The sequence below is a fragment of the Chenopodium quinoa genome, unplaced genomic scaffold (genome assembly GCF_001683475.1).
Source record: "Chenopodium quinoa cultivar QQ74 unplaced genomic scaffold, ASM168347v1, whole genome shotgun sequence".
NCBI classification, from domain to species: Eukaryota; Viridiplantae; Streptophyta; class Magnoliopsida; order Caryophyllales; family Amaranthaceae; genus Chenopodium; species Chenopodium quinoa.
The window spans coordinates 8,470,284-8,490,763 of record NW_018743292.1 but is presented as its reverse complement, the minus strand read 5'-3'; the positions used below and the strand labels follow the sequence as shown (position 1 = coordinate 8,490,763).

Sequence of the window (20,480 nt, the reverse complement as noted above, 5' to 3'; positions counted from 1 at the left end):
TCGTGGTCTTTCCTTCTTCATCCGACCAATATAGTGTTGGTGGACGGATCGTTCGAATCCCGTGGACTATGTAGAGGAGCAACGCTTGGGGCTCTATTCTCTCCCTAATTGTCAATCAATTGTTACGTGGAAATCACGCTTCAAAGGCATAATTATGTGATTCTTGTGTGTTGTGCATGTGATCCCATTTTAGGTGCGTATGAATGAGATTCATGAAATTCCGCTGAGAGTACCTAAATCCTTATAGTGGTATCAGTTAGCCTCTTGCATGAACACGTTTGATCATAATAATACGATTATTTTGAAGTCCGTATTCATAATTTTATAATCAATTAAGAGGGAGAATTAATTTAATTATGGGTCAATTATTATTTTAAATGTGATTTAACGTTTAGAATTGATTAAATGTGATTAAATGTTGCTCAAAATAGCCTAGAGAGGACAAAATTTTTGCCCTAATATGTTCGAAAATTTCGAACCCTATTGCTAATTTTCAAATTTTTCGAAAACCCTAGCCCTAAATTTTGATTTTGTGCTTGTGTTTTGATCAAATTCGATTTGATTCATGTTTTATAATTTTAATTAGGTTGAATTATGATTAAAAATGTTTTATGTATGATCAACAATTTAATGTTAAAAGTTAGAATTAAATTGGAATTGATTTTATGATGAACCCTAATTTTAAAATTGAATTGGTATTTAATTTTAATTCTTGGACTGATTTTAATTATTTAATTTTTCAAAAGTTGTTTTAATTAAATTAAAAAAAAAAAAAAAAAAAAAGTGGCTGGTAGCCACGGCTGGGTGGTGCAGCCACGGTGGCTGCCGACCGGTGTAGTGTCCAAGAGGGAGGGAGGGCAGTCGGTTCGAGGTGGCTGGGCAACAGCTGTGTAAGCGTTACAGGTTGCTGCCGTGGCTTCTACTGCTGTTGTCCGCTACTGCCTTGCGATAGTGGGTGCTGGAAAGCGCCCAGCCACCTGGCCAACTTTGGCTGGCCAACCAAGGTGGCTGGCGGTGGTGTGGTATATTTTTTTTTAAAAAAAAAGTTATTTTAATCATTTTCAAAATAAAATTAGATTTTATTTTGGGATAAAATCAAATTTCAAAAGGTTGTTATTTTGGTAATCATCCATAATTAAAGTTGTTAATTTCGGATAGGATATAATTGATTTTAAAATTATTTGATTGGCTAGTAATTAGGATAGAATCTCCTAAATTAGTTAGGATAATCATGAAAAATAAATATGATTTATCTTTACATATTAAAATAAGATTTGATTCTATCTCATACCAAATTTAAAATATATGATATTTTATATATTGTACTGAATAATATACGATATTATCTAATTACGAATTAAAAATATGAGATATTTTAGGAATTGCGTTGCCTTAATTAAGAATATTCGATATTTTAGTTTAGGCAATCAAGCATGTTGAGTGATTTCATTATGTGACATTTTTATAATATATGATATTATTATGCTATAATTAGACTAGTATGGCCCATAGATACTAAATACGATCAGCGCATAGTGATGTATTTTTGTAATCTAAATACGGTCTGCGTACCGTTAAGTATTTTTGTAATCTTTAATTTAAAGTAAATAAATTAGTTATTTAAATAGTTTAGTCTAATGAACCCATGAAGTGAAGGCCCAAAGGAGCAAGGTGGATGGAGATCCATGAAGGTTCAAGTGGGAGTTTTTTAAGATTAGTTTATTAGGATTAAGGGGCCATACTATGTCATGCTTTATTTTATGCATTAGTAGATTATGCATGCTAGGTTTTATTTATGTTGCTGATGATGCATGCGCTAGAGTTCACTATACTAATCACAACATAATAAATCTAGGTCCCGGTAATATTGATATTGCTTTTCCAATTAAAAACCCAACAACTCTTTGATAATTAATGATAGGTCATGCCAAAGCTGAGTGTCATTTTTATATCTTAGGTAACTTGGAGTAAATAAAGTTTTACAATTTTAATTGGTTATGCTCAACAAGATTACCTAAAGAGTTTAAAATCTTTAAGCAAAGGGTAATAATTAAGCATGAGATGATTAATTATTCAACCAAGAGTTGCAATTAGTAAAGAGTTTACTTACCTTGAAAATGTAATGGTTGATGGTAGGGCTAACCGGTCAACTATTACACGAATAAAGGATCTTGGAATCACTTAATTCAAATGGGACAATTATTTTGAATAAAGTGTTAAACTTGCCTATAGTTTTAATTTAGGTGCTTTAAAGATAAACATAGTTGAATTTTGCGTTTATTGAGTAAGTAATATATATTCTAGTTTTATAATTATTTATTATCTCCTCGATTGAAATAGAGTTGAGAAATATTCTCAAAAGTTAAAAAGATAATCCGCAAACCTATATCCTAATTTTGCTAAGATGGTTATAAAAAGACAAGTTTTAGATACCTATGTCACATGTCTAAAGTTGTTTTTCCTTCAACTCAAAATGTTTGAGTAAATCGCCAACACCATCTTCATTTTAAAAGTATTTCAAAGGGTATAATGAGATGGGAGGTACAAATCCTCTAAAAGACAAGTATGGAAACCCAATAAAATCCCTTATCTTCAATGTGATTGAATATAAGAAAGTGATTGGAGGTACCTATGATCAAAAGTTGATAAAACGACATTATTCTTCATCCATTTCATATGGTATTAAATAGTTGATTAAACTCTAATATGAATAATGATTGAATAGACTTAGAAAAATCATGAAAAGTGCTTAAAAAAGTTAAGCAAAATATTATTTTGAACCTAAGAGAAACGTTCTAAGTGGCTCAAAAGGGAAAGGTTTAAGAATATATGAGGACGACATTAAGGAGCTATATGCTAAGAAATGCAAATTAGTTGCTACTTCTAAAACCTAAAACTACTTATATGCTAAAAGTTGTTATGAACAGCAAATGTTTCCAATTAAATGGACCAATTCCAATTTATTAGAAACTATCTCATACAGTTGGAAGGTAAAAGTATGGAAATGTTCCAGTTTAAGAAGTATATTATACTTATATAGTATATTATTACGTCTTGGACATGCGATGTCATTTTAGTTCTCTTATTGAGAATTTAGTTGAACTAAAGGAAGAAGTATAGCTAAGGGTGAAATAAATCTACAAGTTAAGTTTAGAAGCAAATGTTGCTACGTCACAAGTAGAATCTACAAGTCTAGAAGCAAAATTTGCAACTTTACAAGTAGAAGCTTACATTCTCACCTTACCTTGTAATTTAGCAAGAATTAAATATATGTTATTTATTCTTGTCATTATAGAACACCAATCAATGTTGGTAATGACTAAGCATTGAAGATTCAAAAACACAGTGTGTTTTGAATTGTTATTCAATAATGACTAAGCATGGAGTAAATGTTATTCAATGCTTTATTGAATCACAGTGTGTTTTGAATTGCTAAATGGGTTAAAAATTCTATATGGTAGATATAGATAAACTATATATATATATATATATATATGTGGAAATGAACATTGCATACGGAAGATCTAAAGGGATGGACTTTCAATATCATTAGATTATGAATCTATTGATGTATGTAAACATCATTCTAAGTTTGAAAATTGACAAAGTCATCCTTTAGAGAAATGATGATGTGAACTCAAGATCGAATACATATTGATGTAAGAAAACCTAAGGTTCAAAGGCTAGAAACGGATAATGAAACTTCATTTGTGATATGATCACCTGTGTTTAGTTGAAGTATAAGTGTGAATATTTTGAAAAGTTCAAAAGGTCCAGTATGAAGTTCAGAATAAAACTTGGCAAAACAGTTAAAGTACTACGATCTGATTGTGGTGGTGAGTATTTAAGCCAGGAATTCAATAATCATCTAAGGGATTGTATGTGGAATTCTTTCACAATTAACTCCTTCTAGAACACCGCAATTGAACGGTGTGCCAAAAAGGAGAAATCCATGATGAACATTGAGATGTCAACTAGACAATATAATAAATGCATTACAATATAATTGTAATGGTGAAAGTTTGAATCAAGACATTTACTTGGTAATATATTCGAAGTATTGCGATATGATCGTAATAATGAGAATTTGAGTCAAGACCTTGATACTACATAAGTTAAATCAAGATGCAGCAAAGACTTCATATATGATATGGATAAGAAAAGTTCTTATAAATTCTTTCTACAAAACAAGGAATAAAAGTTGTATTAAATCGTTTAATATACATTCGATTCCTATATAGAGCACGGGGTACTACTACACAAATCATACTTAGCACAAAATGTTTGTTGCTCAAGTAGGTGCCCTTCTGGAAAGATGTCATTTCCAAAAGGTCAATGAGAGTAGTATAAATCTCGAAAAAGTTCGAGAAAAGCAACAAACAAACCATGATTGGTTCACCTCATGCCAATGTGCCTCTTCAAAAGGCAAGTGGGAGTATGAATCTCGAAAGAGTTCGAGAGCCTCGAAGGCGTTCGAGAAAAGTTAGTTTGAGAATCTCGAAGAAGTTCGAGAAGTAATCGAATAAAAGCAACAATATGAGGATGATTCACCTCATGTTATAAATGACAACGTGGGTCTTATTAAGTGTAGTGAGAATAATAATCATGTGTCGAAGGTAGCAATTCCAAGTGCACACCCTCCATTGTCGTTTCTCATAGAAAATTAAATAAAGTTGTTGTATAAGTTTCAATTGTTGCATAAAAACCCACAATGATGACTTGCATATCTAAACTTAGCCAAAGAAATATGATTTCATATTGACTAATTAATAGGTCTAAAAATATTGATTTTGAAACATAATGATTATGCAAGTGACAAGGATGATTTGACGACTCATAACTTCAAGTGATTTAAAACCAGGATAATCTGAAATAGATTTTATGTCTGAAAACAAGTGTGTGTCACTTGATCAACTTGCCTAATTGGGTAAGACCCATAATAAGCAAAAACAGACAAGGAAGGAAAATGTTTTCTGACCAAAGCAAAGACTTATTGTTAAGGGATTCAACTAATTCATAGTATGACTATAATGAAACCTTTACATTAGTCATGTTGCCAAAATCTATTAAAGATATTTCTAGTGATCTCTATCTAATGAAATTTGGTAGATGGATTTCAGAAACGCTTTTTTGAAATTGTTCATGAAAGAAGATTTGTATGTCATACAATCAGAATGGTTTTTGAAAATCTAATAATCCTAAGGATGCATAAAAGGTCCATCCATGGACTGAAGTTAGCATCATGGAGTTAGAATCTTCAATTTAATGGGTTAATCAAATCAGTTGATATCCTCATAAATGAAGGTCTTGTGTATACAAGATGTTTAGTGGGAGCTATATAGTCTTCTTGATCTAGTATGTAGATGACATATTTCTTACAACGAGCATTTATTCCATGCTTGAAGGGTCAAGTATGGATAATGCATTTTGTATAAAAAACCTTGAAGAGGATGATGAGTACATATATATGGGAATCAAGATCTATAGAAATAGGTCTCGAAGAATGTTTGAGCTTAGTTGATAAACTTTTTATATTGATAAGATTCTTATGAGGTACAACATTATATTGAAAGGAGTTTCAATCCCATAAAACATGGCACGTTCCTTAACAAGATTCAAGGCTTTGAGAAAGATTGATAAAATTAAGGGTTTGAATGATGCTCCTCGTGAATTTGGATGCATCATGTGTGTCATGGACTATACTCGTCTATTTGATTCACATATTTTAAAACATGTGGTGATAAATATCAATCGAAATCCAATGTAACATTGGAATACAATTTAGAAATTCCTAAATTCCTTGTGGGAAGGATGAAGGAAGATTCTTAATGAATGGATATTAATATTATTATAATATATAGAAGTTGCAAAATTCATGTTAATGAGAATGTCTCATGAATTGTATTATTAAACTATTTCAATGACCTAAAGACACAAAAGGCTCATTTGAAATGAACATGATGGTGGATGGTTTTGATTGTGTGCTAGGGAGTCACAATTCCAAAATCATCAGTTATATTTCCCTATGTTTATAAAATGTCCAAAATAATTATGAATTGATGGGATCATCAAATACGTGATTTGGTGAATGAAACTCCATAGGCGAACTAAATTCATAAATTATTTAAGTTCCTAGTTCAAAATCATTAAATTGGACGTAAATGGTTTCAATGAATGGACTGGCATGTAAGATTGATTGGATAGCGTAATTTCATCGGCTATAGGGGCATAGAGATGCTCGGTTAATCATATGGATATGTATGAATGATATATGATCGAACTATTGACCTACTTTGAAGTTCAAGTATAGAACTTCCGGATATATTAGTGGATTCCTTTGACATGAGTGGAACACTAATTTCATTCAATGATTGATTTAAATGTGGGACATCAAAACATTATTCCGTAAAAGGGGACTATAAAGAGTGTTACCTAGTTACTTCAAAAGTTGAATGGAAGCTTTGGTTGCCACAAGATTGAATTGAGTCTACCTATTTAATTAGGAAAAGTGTCATGGCCTCTTGAAGAGAGAGAATTGAGAAAAATGCATGGTCGTGCTCAAATGGATTACATAGTAATCATTATTTGTTTTGCAATTCTAACTCAGATTTCAAGAAATGATTTGTAAATTATTATGATTTCGACATGTGATTCAATTATATCATCAAATTGACACATATTGACTTAAGGAATTTGAATATTGCACACTTAGCTTGCCTCAGACAAGTGGGAGATTGAAGGTTTTATGTCTTCGTCAATTGCAATTACTAAATATATAATGGATCAAATTATGGAGATGATTAAGTTCGTTCTTTTGGATCATCATTTTATCATATCTAGAGGTACTTACGACCTTTGGGCAAGTAAAATAGTTCAAAGCTCAATTGAACGGATCCTATAAGGTCACACAAAGGGGCTAGATTGAGCATAAGAGGAAGAGGCCCATGTTGGGCCTCATCCCTCTAGGTGGTCGGCCATATGAGGAGTCATAAGGGGTTTTGGGCTTTGCTTCCTAGTCTAATTATATTAGGATTATAAATAGACTAGGTTCCTAGGGTTGACATACAAGATTTAGTGATCATTAGATCAAACCCTAATTAGCAAACATAAGCCAACCCCTCTCAAACTCTCTCTCACTCTCGTCCATCCCTCTACTTGTGCGCCGGTGATGTGTACATGGTGGTGGTGGTTTGTGGTGGTGGCCGGTTGTCCGTAACGGTGGTGATCGTGGTCTTTCCTCCTTCATCCGACCAATATAGCGTTGGTGGACGGATCGTTCGAATCCCGTGGACTAATTAGAGGAGCAATGCTTGGGACTCCATTCTTTCCCTAATTGTCAATCAATTGCTTCGTGGAAATTACGCTTCAAAGGTATAATTATGTGATTTTTGTGTGTTGTGTATGTGATCCTATTTTAGGTGCGTATGAATGAGATTCATAAAATTCCGCTTAGAATACCTAAATTCTTACACATTGGCTATGCTTGGCTAAGTTTTTACTGAAAATTCCACCACAATAAAAAAAAAAAAAAAAAAAAAAAATCGTTAAAATAAGTGATATTGTTTTGTTCTAGTACGTAAGTATGACATTATGTACATAGAACATAAAATGGGAGGATAATTACTTTTTTTTTTTTTTTTTTTTTTAAACCAAGGGGAGGATAATTACCTAACTAGTCAAAGATATTAATATATGCATATATGATTTGATAAAGGACACTCCATCAATGGTAAAAAAGATTTATGGAAACTATATCAAGAGTTGCATGCATGAGATGTGTATTAATCAATGTAAAGTACATCAAGATTAGCATGAGAGTTTATGACTTTTATTACATTGACAAGCATTATAAGTAAAAGACAGGCCTAGTGACATCAAGCTTATCTTGTATCCCAAAATATATAATAATCTTAAAGATTATACTTAGAGATCGAAGGATCACTCAGGCGGTGATGCCAATTTATTACTTGAGCTCTGAAAGTAGCTAGAAAAGGATAAGTTATAGATGTAAAGGAAATAGCAAGTTATAGATAACCTCTTGCTTAGATGGACCTTTGTTAATATTTGCCTTGTGAAAAACTCCTTGATTAGAAAAGAATCAGATGAAAACTCAATGCATGCATGCATGGCTTCAAACAACGACGACATTTTGGATAGTTTGTGGAAAAGACATTTATACCCTGATATAAACAAGTTTTGTTAATATAGGATATTAATTTGTATTTTCACAATAATGAAAATAGAAGTTTTAGATATTAACTAACCCATATGGGAGGGAAAATGAATAGTGTCAATTTTATAGGATAATTACATGACATAGTAATATAGCACAAATAAGCTATACGTTAGGAAAGGAGATTACGTTTTTGATATAGAGATATATGTACATAATCATGGAGGATATATGTACCTATATATTGTAAAAGTTCATAAAGATGCAGCTAGTCAAAGGTATTATATGCACATGATTTGATAAATCGATCATATCAAGATATAACCATGATATTATCTTCTAAAAAAAAGACGTACTAATCAAGGTTAGTAATTAAATGCCCCTCATAGTATATATACAAGTAACTTGAATTTCACAAATCATACTCCACATAAACAAAAACATCTGAAAACCCCTCCTAAACAAACTAGCATAAAGTTTTATATATCATCTTGCTAAAATGAGCATTCTCCTATCCAAATCTTCTTCATTATCATTTTTGGTGATCCTTATTTTCCTAGGGTCTATTAGATCGGTATACCCGAGTATTGAATTGGATCACTACGATTCAAATACTGATAAACCTGTTTACGATATTGATGTTAAGGTGTTACAATTTGCTCAAAATATAGAGCATTTGGAAGCTGATTTCTTCTTGTGGGGTGCGCTAGGGTTTGGCCTTGACAAGGTTGCCCCTGAGCTAACCCTTGGTGGTCCACCTCCGACCGGGGCTCAAAAGGCTAATCTTGACAACTTCACTCAAAGTTTTGTCAAAGAATTTGCTTATGAAGAAGTTGGACACTTACGGTTTGTCAATTATACCCTTCATACTTACAAGTCATTTCTCATGCATGTCGTATAATAGCAAGTTTAATCTTAATATTTTAATTCACGCATTGTCTCATAAAAGAGTCATTACAAGTATAACCATATATGTAAAGATTCTAACTAACCAATTAACAGATAAATTATCATTCGTGCATCGAACGAGTACACTACTAACCTAATTTATTATAATGTATTATATATTATTTTAACATTATTTTAATTGTCTTATTGTTAGGATCATAAAAAAGACAGTTGGAGGACTCCCAAGGCCATTGATAGATTTAAGTCCGGAAATTTTTGCAAAAATTGTAAATAAAGCATTTGACAGTGATCTTGAGCCTCCATTTGATCCATACAGAGATAGTGTCAGCTACGTATTGGCTTCTTACATTATTCCTTATTTGGGACTTAATGGTTATGTTGGTGCTAACGCACAAATAAAAGGTTATGTTACTCGAAGGGTAAGATAATTGCCTTAATTTGCTTGATTAATTACGTATGATTATTATGTTTTTTCCTTCATTACATTGAATTACCACAATTGTTGATTTTACTTGTTGCCAAATTACTCGGTTATTACACGTTTAGCACGTCAAATTGACATTTATATTATTTGAGATGTTTAAGAAATTCTATAAAATGTTACTATTCTAATAATAAGTGAATAAATATTGGAACTTATATCTGTATGAACAACTTACACTTGCAAAAACAATACACTTCGTATCTTTGAATTAAACCCTTAATGTTTTCTTTGATTCAAAGTATTCCTTAATTGTTATGCAGCTTCTAGCAGGGCTTTTGGGGGTTGAAAGTGGACAAGACGCGGTGATTAGGACGTACCTATACGAGAGACAAGGTGACATAGTACACCCATATAATTTTACCGTGGCAGAATTCACCGATCGCATTTCAACTCTAAGGAACGACTTAGGCAGGAATGGCTTTAAAGACGAAGGCGTCGTAGTCCCAGAGAAGCTTGGGGCTGAGGGCAAGTCTACAGCAAACATCTTATCGGCTAATGCCGACTCGATTTCTTATGCTCGAACGCCTGCTGAAATACTTAGGGCTTTGTATGTAACCGGTGATGAGCACACTCCTGGTGGGTTTTACCCTAAGGGGGGTAATGGTCATATTGCTAAGTCGTTTCTTAATATATAACCTCTAGCGTATATTATTTAATTAATTATCTTTTAGACTCGTGTGATATGGTTTAAAAATACAATGTACCTGTATAAGGTACTCTGAATTGTAATCATGTTTATAAATAAAATTATAATGGAAGAATCATCTATTTCCTGTTAATTACTTCTTTGCTTTATTACATTTGTGACATTTGAAAGTAGCAACAGAAACAATGCATTTTCTGTGTGTTCGGTCATATCGTGTGCCCGGCTGACACACAATAACATTTACTGAGTAACCCTTGATAAAGTAATCCCTAACCGTGACTCTTAAAATACATATAAACATTTATTCATAAAATGGAATAAAGTTGAAATTTTATTATTAAATCATGTGCAAATCAATGTACTTAATATTTATTTATTCTTGATCTTTCCTTTTTTTTCCTTATTGTCCTCGCATTACACTTAATTTCATTTGACTTCTAAAATACAATTTTTATGAACACGTATATTTTGGCTTAAATTCAATCCAAGAGCAATCCTAATATGCAAATGAACGATCCTTAAAATAAAAATTACTAATAGCAAAAAAAAAAAAAAATTACCCATGCATCCCACTGGTTAAATACTACGAGTAGTTCACAAATTTTCAGAATAACTGGCCATACAGACATATAATGTAGTAGAGGTTACTCGGTCGATTAGGGATTACTCACTTCCCTGGTTTGATGTGTGTTAGTTTGCCGTACGGTGTGGCTGACCACACTAAAAAGCGTTGCATAAAAAAATACTGTAGAGAAAAAGGAAAAATTAAAAATAATAGTTGGAAGACCAGGAATTGATTTTCGTGGCTGCTCGTTTAATGGTGGCTTCATTTCCATGCTTTCCAAGTATCCAAATTCTACACTTCTCTCAATTTTTCAATCATGCAATTCTACGCAAAAATTGAAGCAAATCCACGCTCATTTTATAATTACTGCCCAAATCAAAGATACTTTTCTAGCAACAAAATTGGTCGAAACTTTCGCTGTTTCGGCTAGAAACGTCGTTTATGCTCATCAAATCTTCAATCAAATCAATTCTCCGAATTCATATTCATGGACAACTTTAATCAGGGGTTATTGCGAGGCGAAAAACCCAAAAAAAGCTATTCAAAATTATCGATTAATGAGGTCTAATGGGGTTGAAGAGAACAGATTTACGTTTGTTTTTGTGCTCAAAGCTTATGCTATGAAATTGTGTCAAATTGAAGGGAAAATGATTCATGGGATGGTTTTGAAACTGGGTTTTGAGTGTGATGCGTTTATTAATAATGCTTTGATTAATTTGTACTCGAAATGTGAAGATTTTAGTAATGCACGTAAGCTGTTTGATGAAATGCCTGTGAATAATGTTGTCAATTGGAATACATTGATTACAGCGTGTTTTAGTTGTGGGGATTTGGAGAATGCACGTAAGCTGTTTGATGAAATGCCTGAACGGAGTGTCGAGTCGTGGAATGCTGTGATTGCTGGGTATTGTAAGTTGGGTCAAGCTGATGTTGCTAGGACTTTGTTTGATGAGATGGAAGAGAAGGATTTGGTTTCGTGGGCTTCAATGATTTCTGGTTATATACAGTGTGGATATGCAGCAAAAGCTTTGGAACTGTATAAGGAAATGCAGTTTGTAGGGATCAAACCGGATAGCGTGACAATTACTAGTGCTCTATCAGCTTGTGCTCAAATGGGAGCATTGGATTTGGGGAAATGGATTCATTCTTACATTATTCGGCATAAACTTACAACTGATGTACATTTGGGTACCGCGCTTGTTGACATGTATGCTAAATGTGGTAGTATTGATGTAGCTATGCAGCTATTTCGCGATATGACCTATAGGAATATATGCACTTGGAATGCGTTGTTATCAGGGCTCTCAGACCATGGCTATGGTTTGTCAGCATTGGAGCTTTTCAGGGAAATGAAATCTTTTGGTATGGCACCGAATGATGCTACTTTTGTTGCTGTATTATCAGCTTGTAGTCATGTTGGCGCTGTTGATGAGGGGAGGCAGCAATTCAACAGAATGCAGAGAGAGTTCAATATTACACCGAAGATTGAGCATTATGGGTGTATGGTGGACATCCTTGGCCGAGGGGGGCTTGTGAAAGAAGCTAAGGAGCTTATCAAAAGCATGCCCATGAAACCGAATATAGTCATATGGGGAGCTTTCCTGAATGCTTGCAGGATTCATGGTTATATGGACATCGATGATGATATAGTCAGCGTTCTCTTTCAGTTAGCTTCAGAAGATGGGGGAGCTTATGTGCTTTTATCAAACATTTTTGCGGCTAAAAGTGACTGGAGATCAGTGGAGGGTCTAAGGAAGGAAATTCGTGAACATATATCTGAGAAGAAAACTCCAGGTTGTAGTTCAATTGAAGTGAACAGCACAGTTCATGAGTTCTTCGTAGAAGACAGATTACATCCTAAGTGGGTTGAGATAAATGATGCTATCATGGGATTGAAACAGCATTCACAAACTGAGGATCATACTTGAGTATTATTTTTGCTTACTTGCGCAGTATGACAACAGATATGGGAAGGCACAGAAATTCCAGTGATCAACTGATCATGCTTGTAAAGAGGCAACACAACCTTGGAGTAATGCCAACAATAACATAGTATCGTTTTAGACCGTTAGAGACTTAGGGCAGCAATCTTACACTTCTTCTGATCCATGAATTAAAAAGCAGATGTAACTACTATGTCATTTTATGTCAAGTGGTTGAAACTTGAAAGGGTTAAATATAGGTAAATTTGCATTTGTATTGTGAATTGACATTCAATATTGTATTGAATTGATATTATTATATGACCTAATTAATTTTTAATACTAGTATAAATTTTGACATTGTATGCTACATTAGTTCAAAGTTAAACATTGTATGCTACATTGTATTTTGGGTTGAACACTTGAAATAATAATTTTAACCCATATTTTATTGTATTGGTGCATGTAACATTAGTTCGAAATTAAAATCACTTTTGGTATGGACGAATGCAAATATGCAATATTACTTTTTTTGTTACAATTGAAAAAGAAAAGCCTAAAACAAATCTGTCATACCATAGAATAAAGATGTAAAATGATTTAACCCATTAGACACCTAATAATTTAACCTACATGTTAGATATTCCTTTGAAATATAGTCAATCTTCAGTTACGTTCACACGGTTAATATCGAGAAATTATATAATAAAAACCGACGTGCACTACCCCACGCCATTTGCTTGGCATTTTTTCATATGTTCCTTTGATCTCTGTAATTGTTTTAGGGAGCTATGTAGTTTTCTCTGATTAGTTAATACGTTGCTAATGTTCTTCATAACGGAATTGACAAGTAATTTTCTTTCAAAAAAAAATTATCATCAAACTTCCTCGATAAAAAAAGAAATGTTTAATAGGGATGAATAAAAGATATTCGCAGCTTTTCCCGCCAAGAAGAACACAGAGTCTGGAGGAGAGAGAAAAATGGAGGTGAGTGTTAGCGGGAACGCGCTCAAAACTTTTGCTCGCTCCATCAACTGCCTTGCTAAAATCGGCAACGAACTCGCCATTCAAGCTTCTTCTTCTCAGGTTCTTTCACTTTCATCTCCAAATTCCTATTTTGTAATCAATTTTTTTCAAATACATGTTTCTAGGGTTCTGCTCCAAAAAAAAAAAAAAACCCTGTAATTTTAATTAGTGAAATTTTTTGTTGGAATTTATCTGAATTAGCATCAATTATCAGTATATTTGATCATTTTTTAGAAATTAACACCTTTTTAATTAATGATTTGTTGTTTATTATGCCGCCTGTTGTAAATTTTGATTAGTATTGATTGAGGATTGATTTCTATGTCTATGTTTTGTTGATTGGATTTATCTGAATGCAGCTTGCTTTCTACACTCTTAATGCGTCCCGTTCTGCCTATCAATCGATATCGTTTAAACCCGATTTCTTTGATGTTTGCTCGGTTCCTGGTAATCAGCAAGTTCAGTTTAGCATCCTCTTGAAGGTAGTACCTTGAAGGCTTGAAAGATCTATATATGGACGAAAAGTCATAAAAACATAAAATTACTTTTCTACTTGCATCAATGATGTTTCTAATTTCGAGTTTGTTAGGCTGTGTGTGCTGTCTTAAGGACTCCTCTTTCAAACATTGATCATTTGAGGGTGCATTTATTGGATGCTGATGCAGCTAAAGTCAAGTGGACATTAGATTGTGTCAATGGTAATCGATTTTGCGTGGCATAGATGATGATTATTTTGTACTTAAAATGGAATATTATTCTTACTTATTTTTGCTGTACTGTAATATTGGGTAGGCATGAGGAAAACCTATTGGATAAACTGTAATGTGGAACCCGATATTCAGCATTTGTCTCTCGACAGGGGAAGATTCACTAGCAACTTTGTTGTTAGGCCCCGTGATCTCAACAGATTGCTTTCTAATTTTCAGTCTTCTCTTCATGAGATCACCATCATTGCTACAGAACCATCCTCTTTTCCTTCAGAAGCTGAAAGTGAGATTGGTGGGAAGGCTGTAGAACTTCGGAGCTACATTGACCCTACAAATGGTATCGCTTCAAACATTCGAGGTTTCAAAGCTGATCTTATTATTATCTGAAATTCTGCGTGTTTTTAATGTTAATCTGCTAAAATGCAGATAGTGGTTCATCCTTACACACTCAGCTTTGGATAGATCCAGTGGAAGAATTCCTGCAATATGCTCACACTGGAAATCCAGTAGATGTTACGTTTGGTGTTAAGGAGTTAAAGGTACATCGTACATTCATACATGTGCAATCAGTACTGACCTATATATTAGTGATTTATATTGTTACCTTTGACTCTTGTATATCATTCTATCAGTAACTGAGAATTTCTCTCAATATCCAATTTCAGGCATTTCTTTCCTTTTGTGAGGCCTGTGAAGTTGATATCCATTTGTTTTTTGACAAGGCTGGCGAGTAAGCTTTCCTATCTGTTAAGTTTATCACTGTTCTAGATGATACAGGAGAATTCAAACAGTATATATTACTTCACAATTTTAAAGTATACACGTTTGTACTCAAGGATAATATTTGCTCAATTTGATATGATTTTTCTAGTCTCTAAGATGCTATGGTTAATGAATACTTCATGATCTAATATGGTTTTGATTTATCAACTGAAGGGCTGAAGGCTTCTTAGCATATGATGTGCAGGGATTAATATTTTTATTACACTATTAATATGTCATTTATTAGTCTCTTTGGAAATTGCATTGGCTCTTGTAGTCTGTAAAGATGAATATGAAATGATTGGTGATACTACTGGTGAAACAGGCCTATTCTCATGACACCCAAATTTGGTTTGGATGATGATGGATCTACTTCAAACTTTGATGCCAAGCTAGTTCTCGCAACAATGCTTACATCCCAGCTGCATGAAGGAAATCCAACTGGCCCTGTTCCATCAAATGGAGCCTTGAACAGAATGGCTAACAATGAGACAGGACCAGAACCTCAGCAAGAAAGATCAAGGGTACAGGCCTCTGCTCATGCATCTGAACATACTAAAATATGGTCTGACCTTTCAGGTATATGTTGATTCACCCTAGAAACCTATAACATTAAAATTATAAAGAAAAAAAAAAAAATCAGTCACAGTAACTTGGTTGTGAAACAAAACAGCAAGTGGTCCCAAATCTGTTGGTGGCAGTAGGCTGGTTCAAGGTGAAGGAAACACCATTTCCAATGAGCAGAGGGAACTTCAAAAGTTTGATGAAATGCAAATTTCAGAGCATCCCCCTGGAGGAGAAAATGCCGCTGGTGGTCCAAATTCGTATCCTTTGCACTACTCCCATACCTTTGAATGTTAATACCTTCTGGTTTCTTTGATTTTCCATTTGCTTTATTTCTAATTTTCACCACTAATTGCTGGGAAATGAGTCGCATGAGCTGATTTTAAGACTATAAATGATGTGTGATATCATTTCTAAAACAAATAGTTGATGAACTGGCATGTTGCTCCAATTTTAATCACTAATTTTTATGAGCCAGTTAGGTGTGTTCACCGAGCCTGATTCAACAGCTTATTGATATGGTTTGTAATACTGCATCTGTTAAATCAAATAACTTATGGACTAGTGTGTATGTTGATTATGCTTAGCAAAACAGCTTCAAAATATATGAGCTAGCTATTTGACTTGTTTAAAATAACCTACAATTGTATATAACACTAAATTTGAAATTTCTTAGAATTTTTTCTTGTGTTATAACAAACTTTCAAGCTGATTCAACATTGAGCTTTCCCAAGAACTTCTAATTTGTTTAACTAGCTTGGGAACTTTCGTCTCTCAACAAGCTGCTATTTTGCTTTCAACTACCTTTCAGCTATTTTAGCCTAACAGAGCTCAACAATAAGGAGTAGAAAATTTTATAATGAGTGCATTATTGTTAACCTAGCTATTAGCTTTTTAAAACCCCCTCATGGGGAGTATATTATGATGTTTAATAGAAATTGAAATTGTTTGATTTGTTCCCAAGATTTTGATTGGGTTTTCTTAATTAAGCCTTTAAGCTCTCATCATATGGAAACTGTTCAACGGGTGACACATCAAGGTATATAAATGTTCTAAATGTTGCAATTTAAAACTAAATTCATATAACAAAATGGTTGAATATAATCTTTCTTGCAGGGTTGCAAGAAAAGGGGGAAGGCTTTTCTCAGCGCCATCCTAGGAATTGGGTAGATGCAGATGAGGATGATGATGAGGAAGACAATGAACTATGTGTTCAGTCTACACCACCATACTACGAAGAACAATGAGAGTAATGGGTGACCGCTCTTCAATTGTAACTTTTGTAAGCCAATTGTCTCTTCCTTTGAGTGGATTGATTGGTCTTTAATCAACTTAATTGATTAATGCTAATTATAAATAGTTATATATTGTTGAATGTGAAAGCACACATGTATATGACCATATGCAATCCATATTTCAACCTTGTGATGCAATATAATTTCAGGATTTTTTTTTATTTTTTTTTTTAAGATTTTACATAAAATGCAGTAAGCTATCCATCACAATTTTGTGTCTAAAGGTTTGAGCATGTGCCTCATCAAATAACTTTTTCCACACTCAAGTTCAAAGAAATTCTGAGGCCAGATAATTTCTCAATTTTCTGTCTGACCCCAGAACTTTTTTTCATTCCCTTGTGTCCTCAAGCTTATTTGCTTCCTCGGTTGAAATTCTCAAGTGCTGGTTAAGATCTTAAATTGCTTTCAAAATTATCCCTATGTTCTTTTGGGCATCTATGATGCTACCTTTTGGCATAAATTAGACATCTCCCAGTTCTTTGTTCTATTCTCATGAAACAATTGATTGTGACATGCTTACCACTTCTATCTGTTAGTTATACTCCAAGTAGCCCTGAAGAGCTAATTTTCTTACATAGAATTGAAAAGCTTTTTATTTGGATGTGAACCAATATGAAGTACAAAAACTGAATTTTTTCTGACCTGTTACCTTATGAGAGAACAGAATGTTGCCTTTTAGTCAAGATCGGAGGCATGAAGTCATACTGACAGAATGCAGCTATCTGCTCTCATTTGTATTAAGATAACTTAAGCAATACAATACATTGATTGATTCATTCATGTATCTTTCTATTTTGCTATATCTGTTTCTGCACGAAGATGGCCTTTTCTTGTTTCAACAGAATGAAGGCAAAAGGACCCTCCATCCTCTGATTAAGAAATACAAGATTATAAATTCCAAACTTCATGATTTTTTTTTTTCTCAGTATATAGTAAGTACTTTTTCTAAGCATTGGCATCTTTGTCAAGTCCAAAATCATCTAAGTCTCTTACAATAGCAATTTTTATTCGAGTTGATGTTTGCCAGATCATGGAGGTATTGAATTTAAATTGGTGGGCAGCATCAAGTGGGGGGTTTTTGAATGATACATGACAAAGACAGATTACACACACTCTTTGAAAATCGATAATGAAGTTTCTAGGAAGAACAATACTTTGTCAAACTGTCCTTGTCAATTTATTACCAATCCTAACATCTTTTTATTCTCTTTTATGTCATCATTTCAGATAATCTACAATCAAAGTAGTGGTTCTCCTTCTGTTGACCTAATCTTATGAACTTTGATGCTATACTATACCCCCTCTGAAACTTCGCTATAATCCAATATTCTGAACTGATGACATCCGAGGAAAAAAGTTTGTTGTTTTGATCTAGGTGCTGGCCATTGAAAGTGCTGTTTTATTATTTTTGGGTTATTGAAATATGCATCTAGAGTAGTACTCCGTATCTAACATGCAAGTGATATTGTTTTACTTGTCTGAACAGAAGAATGCCTGCCTTAATTAAGCGTTTTGCAGTTTGCTGATAAGAAATATTCTTGTGACAGCAGATGTCAAGAGGCGACTGATATAAGCAACGAATTCCATGCCTAGTATTGCTCTGGTGTAGGTATGATTGAATGATTCGTGATCATATAAAATATATGATACACCTTTGATTTAATTATTTTTGTTATTAGAAGTAAATAGTTTTTTAATGATGCCATATGAATGTGATGTGTATTTTGACGGTTTATATTTGATGGAAGGATTTGAGTGATTTTAAGGGTGGAAATTTGAAAGATAGTCTTAGAAGGCAACGACTTCTAAGTTTGATTTTAGGAGTAACGATCCCAAAACCCTAGTTAACAACTAGTTTGAACCTTAACAAAGTTCTCTTCAAGCAAAAGCTCAATAATCTCAAATTATAATTCATAAAACATCTTGTTAAAATAATTGACATACAACTAGTATATATAGGAAAAATAAATCTATCCTACTTGCCCTGCAAGCAAACTAAATAAAAAGCCCTAATAATTAATTAATGAACCAAGAGAGCCCACTAATTAATTAACACAACTTTGGAAGCCCAAGGCCCCATAACTACTACTAAGAAAATAATAAAAACATTATTAAAAACTCACTTGTAAAACCCCTACTTTAAGAGTAAGGCAAAACCAAGAGAGTACCTAAATAAAGCAATAAAAATAGTTATAAGGAAGGGGACTCGATTCACATCATTCCCTCCCTCTTAAAAAAAAACTTGCCCTCAAGTTTCGTTCGGAAGACAAGGTACCAAGTCACTAGCCCTCATAGTAGCGCAAATTCCCGCTCCAAGAAGTACTTGAAAAGTATCATAATTCTCCCTATGCACAATCTTGAAAGGTCCTTCCTCTAATGGTTCATTCTTACCTCTAGAATTATTAAAGATTTTTTGAGCATTTAAAGATAAGAAAACATACTCACCAATCTCAAAAGGGTGTTGGTTTCTCAATGACAACATATTAGCCCTTCTTTCCTTTTTGTTAAGTTTAGGCATAATCAACAACTCTCTAGCAGGAGCTTGAATAGGTGGCGCCTTAGGGGGTAAAGGATGTAATTGGACTCTCTTATCCCCAACCTTCACTGAATAAACATTTGTAACACCATTAAATAACACCCCTCGATCATATTGCCAAGGACGACCCAAGAGTATAGAACAAGTAGTCATAGGTAAAATATCACACCATACACTATCAGAATATGAACCCATGGAAAAGTTCACCAAAGCTTGCCTTTTAACCTGTAGTCCATCTCCATCATGTAACCAATTAAGCTTGTAAGGAGTAGGATGGTCCCTAGTAGAAAGATTCATAGTGTCAACCAACTTAGTAGATGCAACATTGGTGCACGATCCCGTATCTATAATCAACGAGCAACTCCTATCACCCACTTTGCATATAGTATGGAACAAATTTTCCCTTTGCTCATGTGTAGTAGGAGGAACAAAATTAGCATGCAAAACTCTCCTTAAGATACCGATATGGTGATGTTCAGGTTCAGGAGTAATCTTTTCTTGACCCTCAAACTCTTCAAAATCAAACTCTTCCTCTGTATTGAGCAAACATGTACTCTCCTTCTCTTTCTCTTCTTGGTCAAGATAAGCCAACAACATTCTATGTTCCTTCTTGGATACCGTCACTTTGTTACCACAATCTCTAGCAATGTGTCCCATGCCTTGACACTTGAAACAAACTTTTTTCGCCAATGCAGCTTGTTCGGGAGTAACAACAATCATCTTCCCTTCATTGTTTGAATTGTTAGAGTTGATATTCGAACCCTCACCATTAAAGAATGACTTCCTCTCCTTGAAATAAGAAATTTTCTTTTCTTTCTCCTGTTTCTCAAATCTCTCTGCCAACCTTAAGACATCATCAAAGAACACATAATTTGATGTTTCCACCTTGTG

General features: G+C 33.7%; 3 protein-coding genes across 5 annotated transcripts; all 3 read left to right on the top strand.

Annotated features, from left to right (window-relative positions):
• Positions 1-8,476: 8,476 nt before the first annotated feature.
• LOC110735906 (desiccation-related protein PCC13-62-like) lies at positions 8,477-10,201 on the top strand. The gene is made up of 3 exons (XM_021916083.1): positions 8,477-9,019; positions 9,276-9,501; positions 9,827-10,201. The coding sequence occupies exons 1-3, from the start codon at positions 8,673-8,675 to the stop codon at positions 10,199-10,201; spliced, it is 948 nt and encodes a 315-aa protein (XP_021771775.1). The 5' UTR covers positions 8,477-8,672.
• A 395-nt stretch (positions 10,202-10,596) lies between these two features.
• On the top strand, positions 10,597-13,132 carry LOC110736861 (pentatricopeptide repeat-containing protein At4g18840-like). Its single transcript, XM_021917190.1, has one exon. It carries the CDS (start codon positions 11,047-11,049, stop codon positions 12,703-12,705), a length of 1,659 nt encoding a protein of 552 aa, XP_021772882.1. The 5' UTR covers positions 10,597-11,046; the 3' UTR covers positions 12,706-13,132.
• A 307-nt stretch (positions 13,133-13,439) lies between these two features.
• Positions 13,440-19,460, top strand: LOC110736862 (cell cycle checkpoint control protein RAD9A-like). Of its 3 annotated transcripts, none has more exons than XM_021917191.1 (11): positions 13,441-13,785; positions 14,085-14,207; positions 14,315-14,423; positions 14,518-14,769; positions 14,859-14,971; positions 15,098-15,162; positions 15,520-15,773; positions 15,868-16,018; positions 16,757-16,797; positions 16,875-17,040; positions 18,604-19,460. In XM_021917191.1, exons 1-10 carry the CDS (start codon positions 13,681-13,683, stop codon positions 17,003-17,005), a joined length of 1,344 nt encoding a protein of 447 aa, XP_021772883.1. In that variant the 5' UTR covers positions 13,441-13,680; the 3' UTR covers positions 17,006-17,040; positions 18,604-19,460. The 3 variants fall into 3 exon arrangements, with proteins under 3 accessions (XP_021772886.1, XP_021772883.1, XP_021772885.1); XM_021917193.1 differs by having other exon boundaries at positions 18,601-19,460; XM_021917194.1 differs by lacking the exon at positions 18,604-19,460 and having other exon boundaries at positions 13,440-13,785; positions 16,875-17,212.
• The last annotated feature ends 1,020 nt before the right edge of the window (positions 19,461-20,480 follow it).

What these genes read in the sequence shown, in the direction of transcription:
- LOC110735906 (XM_021916083.1), top strand. Translation starts at nt 8,673, where the DNA reads ATGAGCATTCTCCTATCCAAATCTTCTTCATTATCATTTTTGGTGATC. An exon ending in GAAGAAGTTGGACACTTACG is followed by an intron (nt 9,020 to 9,275) that starts GTTTGTCAATTA and finishes TCTTATTGTTAG; the next exon opens with GATCATAAAAAAGACAGTTG. An exon ending in AAGGTTATGTTACTCGAAGG is followed by an intron (nt 9,502 to 9,826) that starts GTAAGATAATTG and finishes ATTGTTATGCAG; the next exon opens with CTTCTAGCAGGGCTTTTGGG.
- LOC110736861 (XM_021917190.1), top strand. Translation starts at nt 11,047, where the DNA reads ATGCTTTCCAAGTATCCAAATTCTACACTTCTCTCAATTTTTCAATCA.
- LOC110736862 (XM_021917191.1), top strand. Translation starts at nt 13,681, where the DNA reads ATGGAGGTGAGTGTTAGCGGGAACGCGCTCAAAACTTTTGCTCGCTCC. An exon ending in GACATTAGATTGTGTCAATG is followed by an intron (nt 14,424 to 14,517) that starts GTAATCGATTTT and finishes AATATTGGGTAG; the next exon opens with GCATGAGGAAAACCTATTGG. An exon ending in TTTTTTGACAAGGCTGGCGA is followed by an intron (nt 15,163 to 15,519) that starts GTAAGCTTTCCT and finishes CTGGTGAAACAG; the next exon opens with GCCTATTCTCATGACACCCA.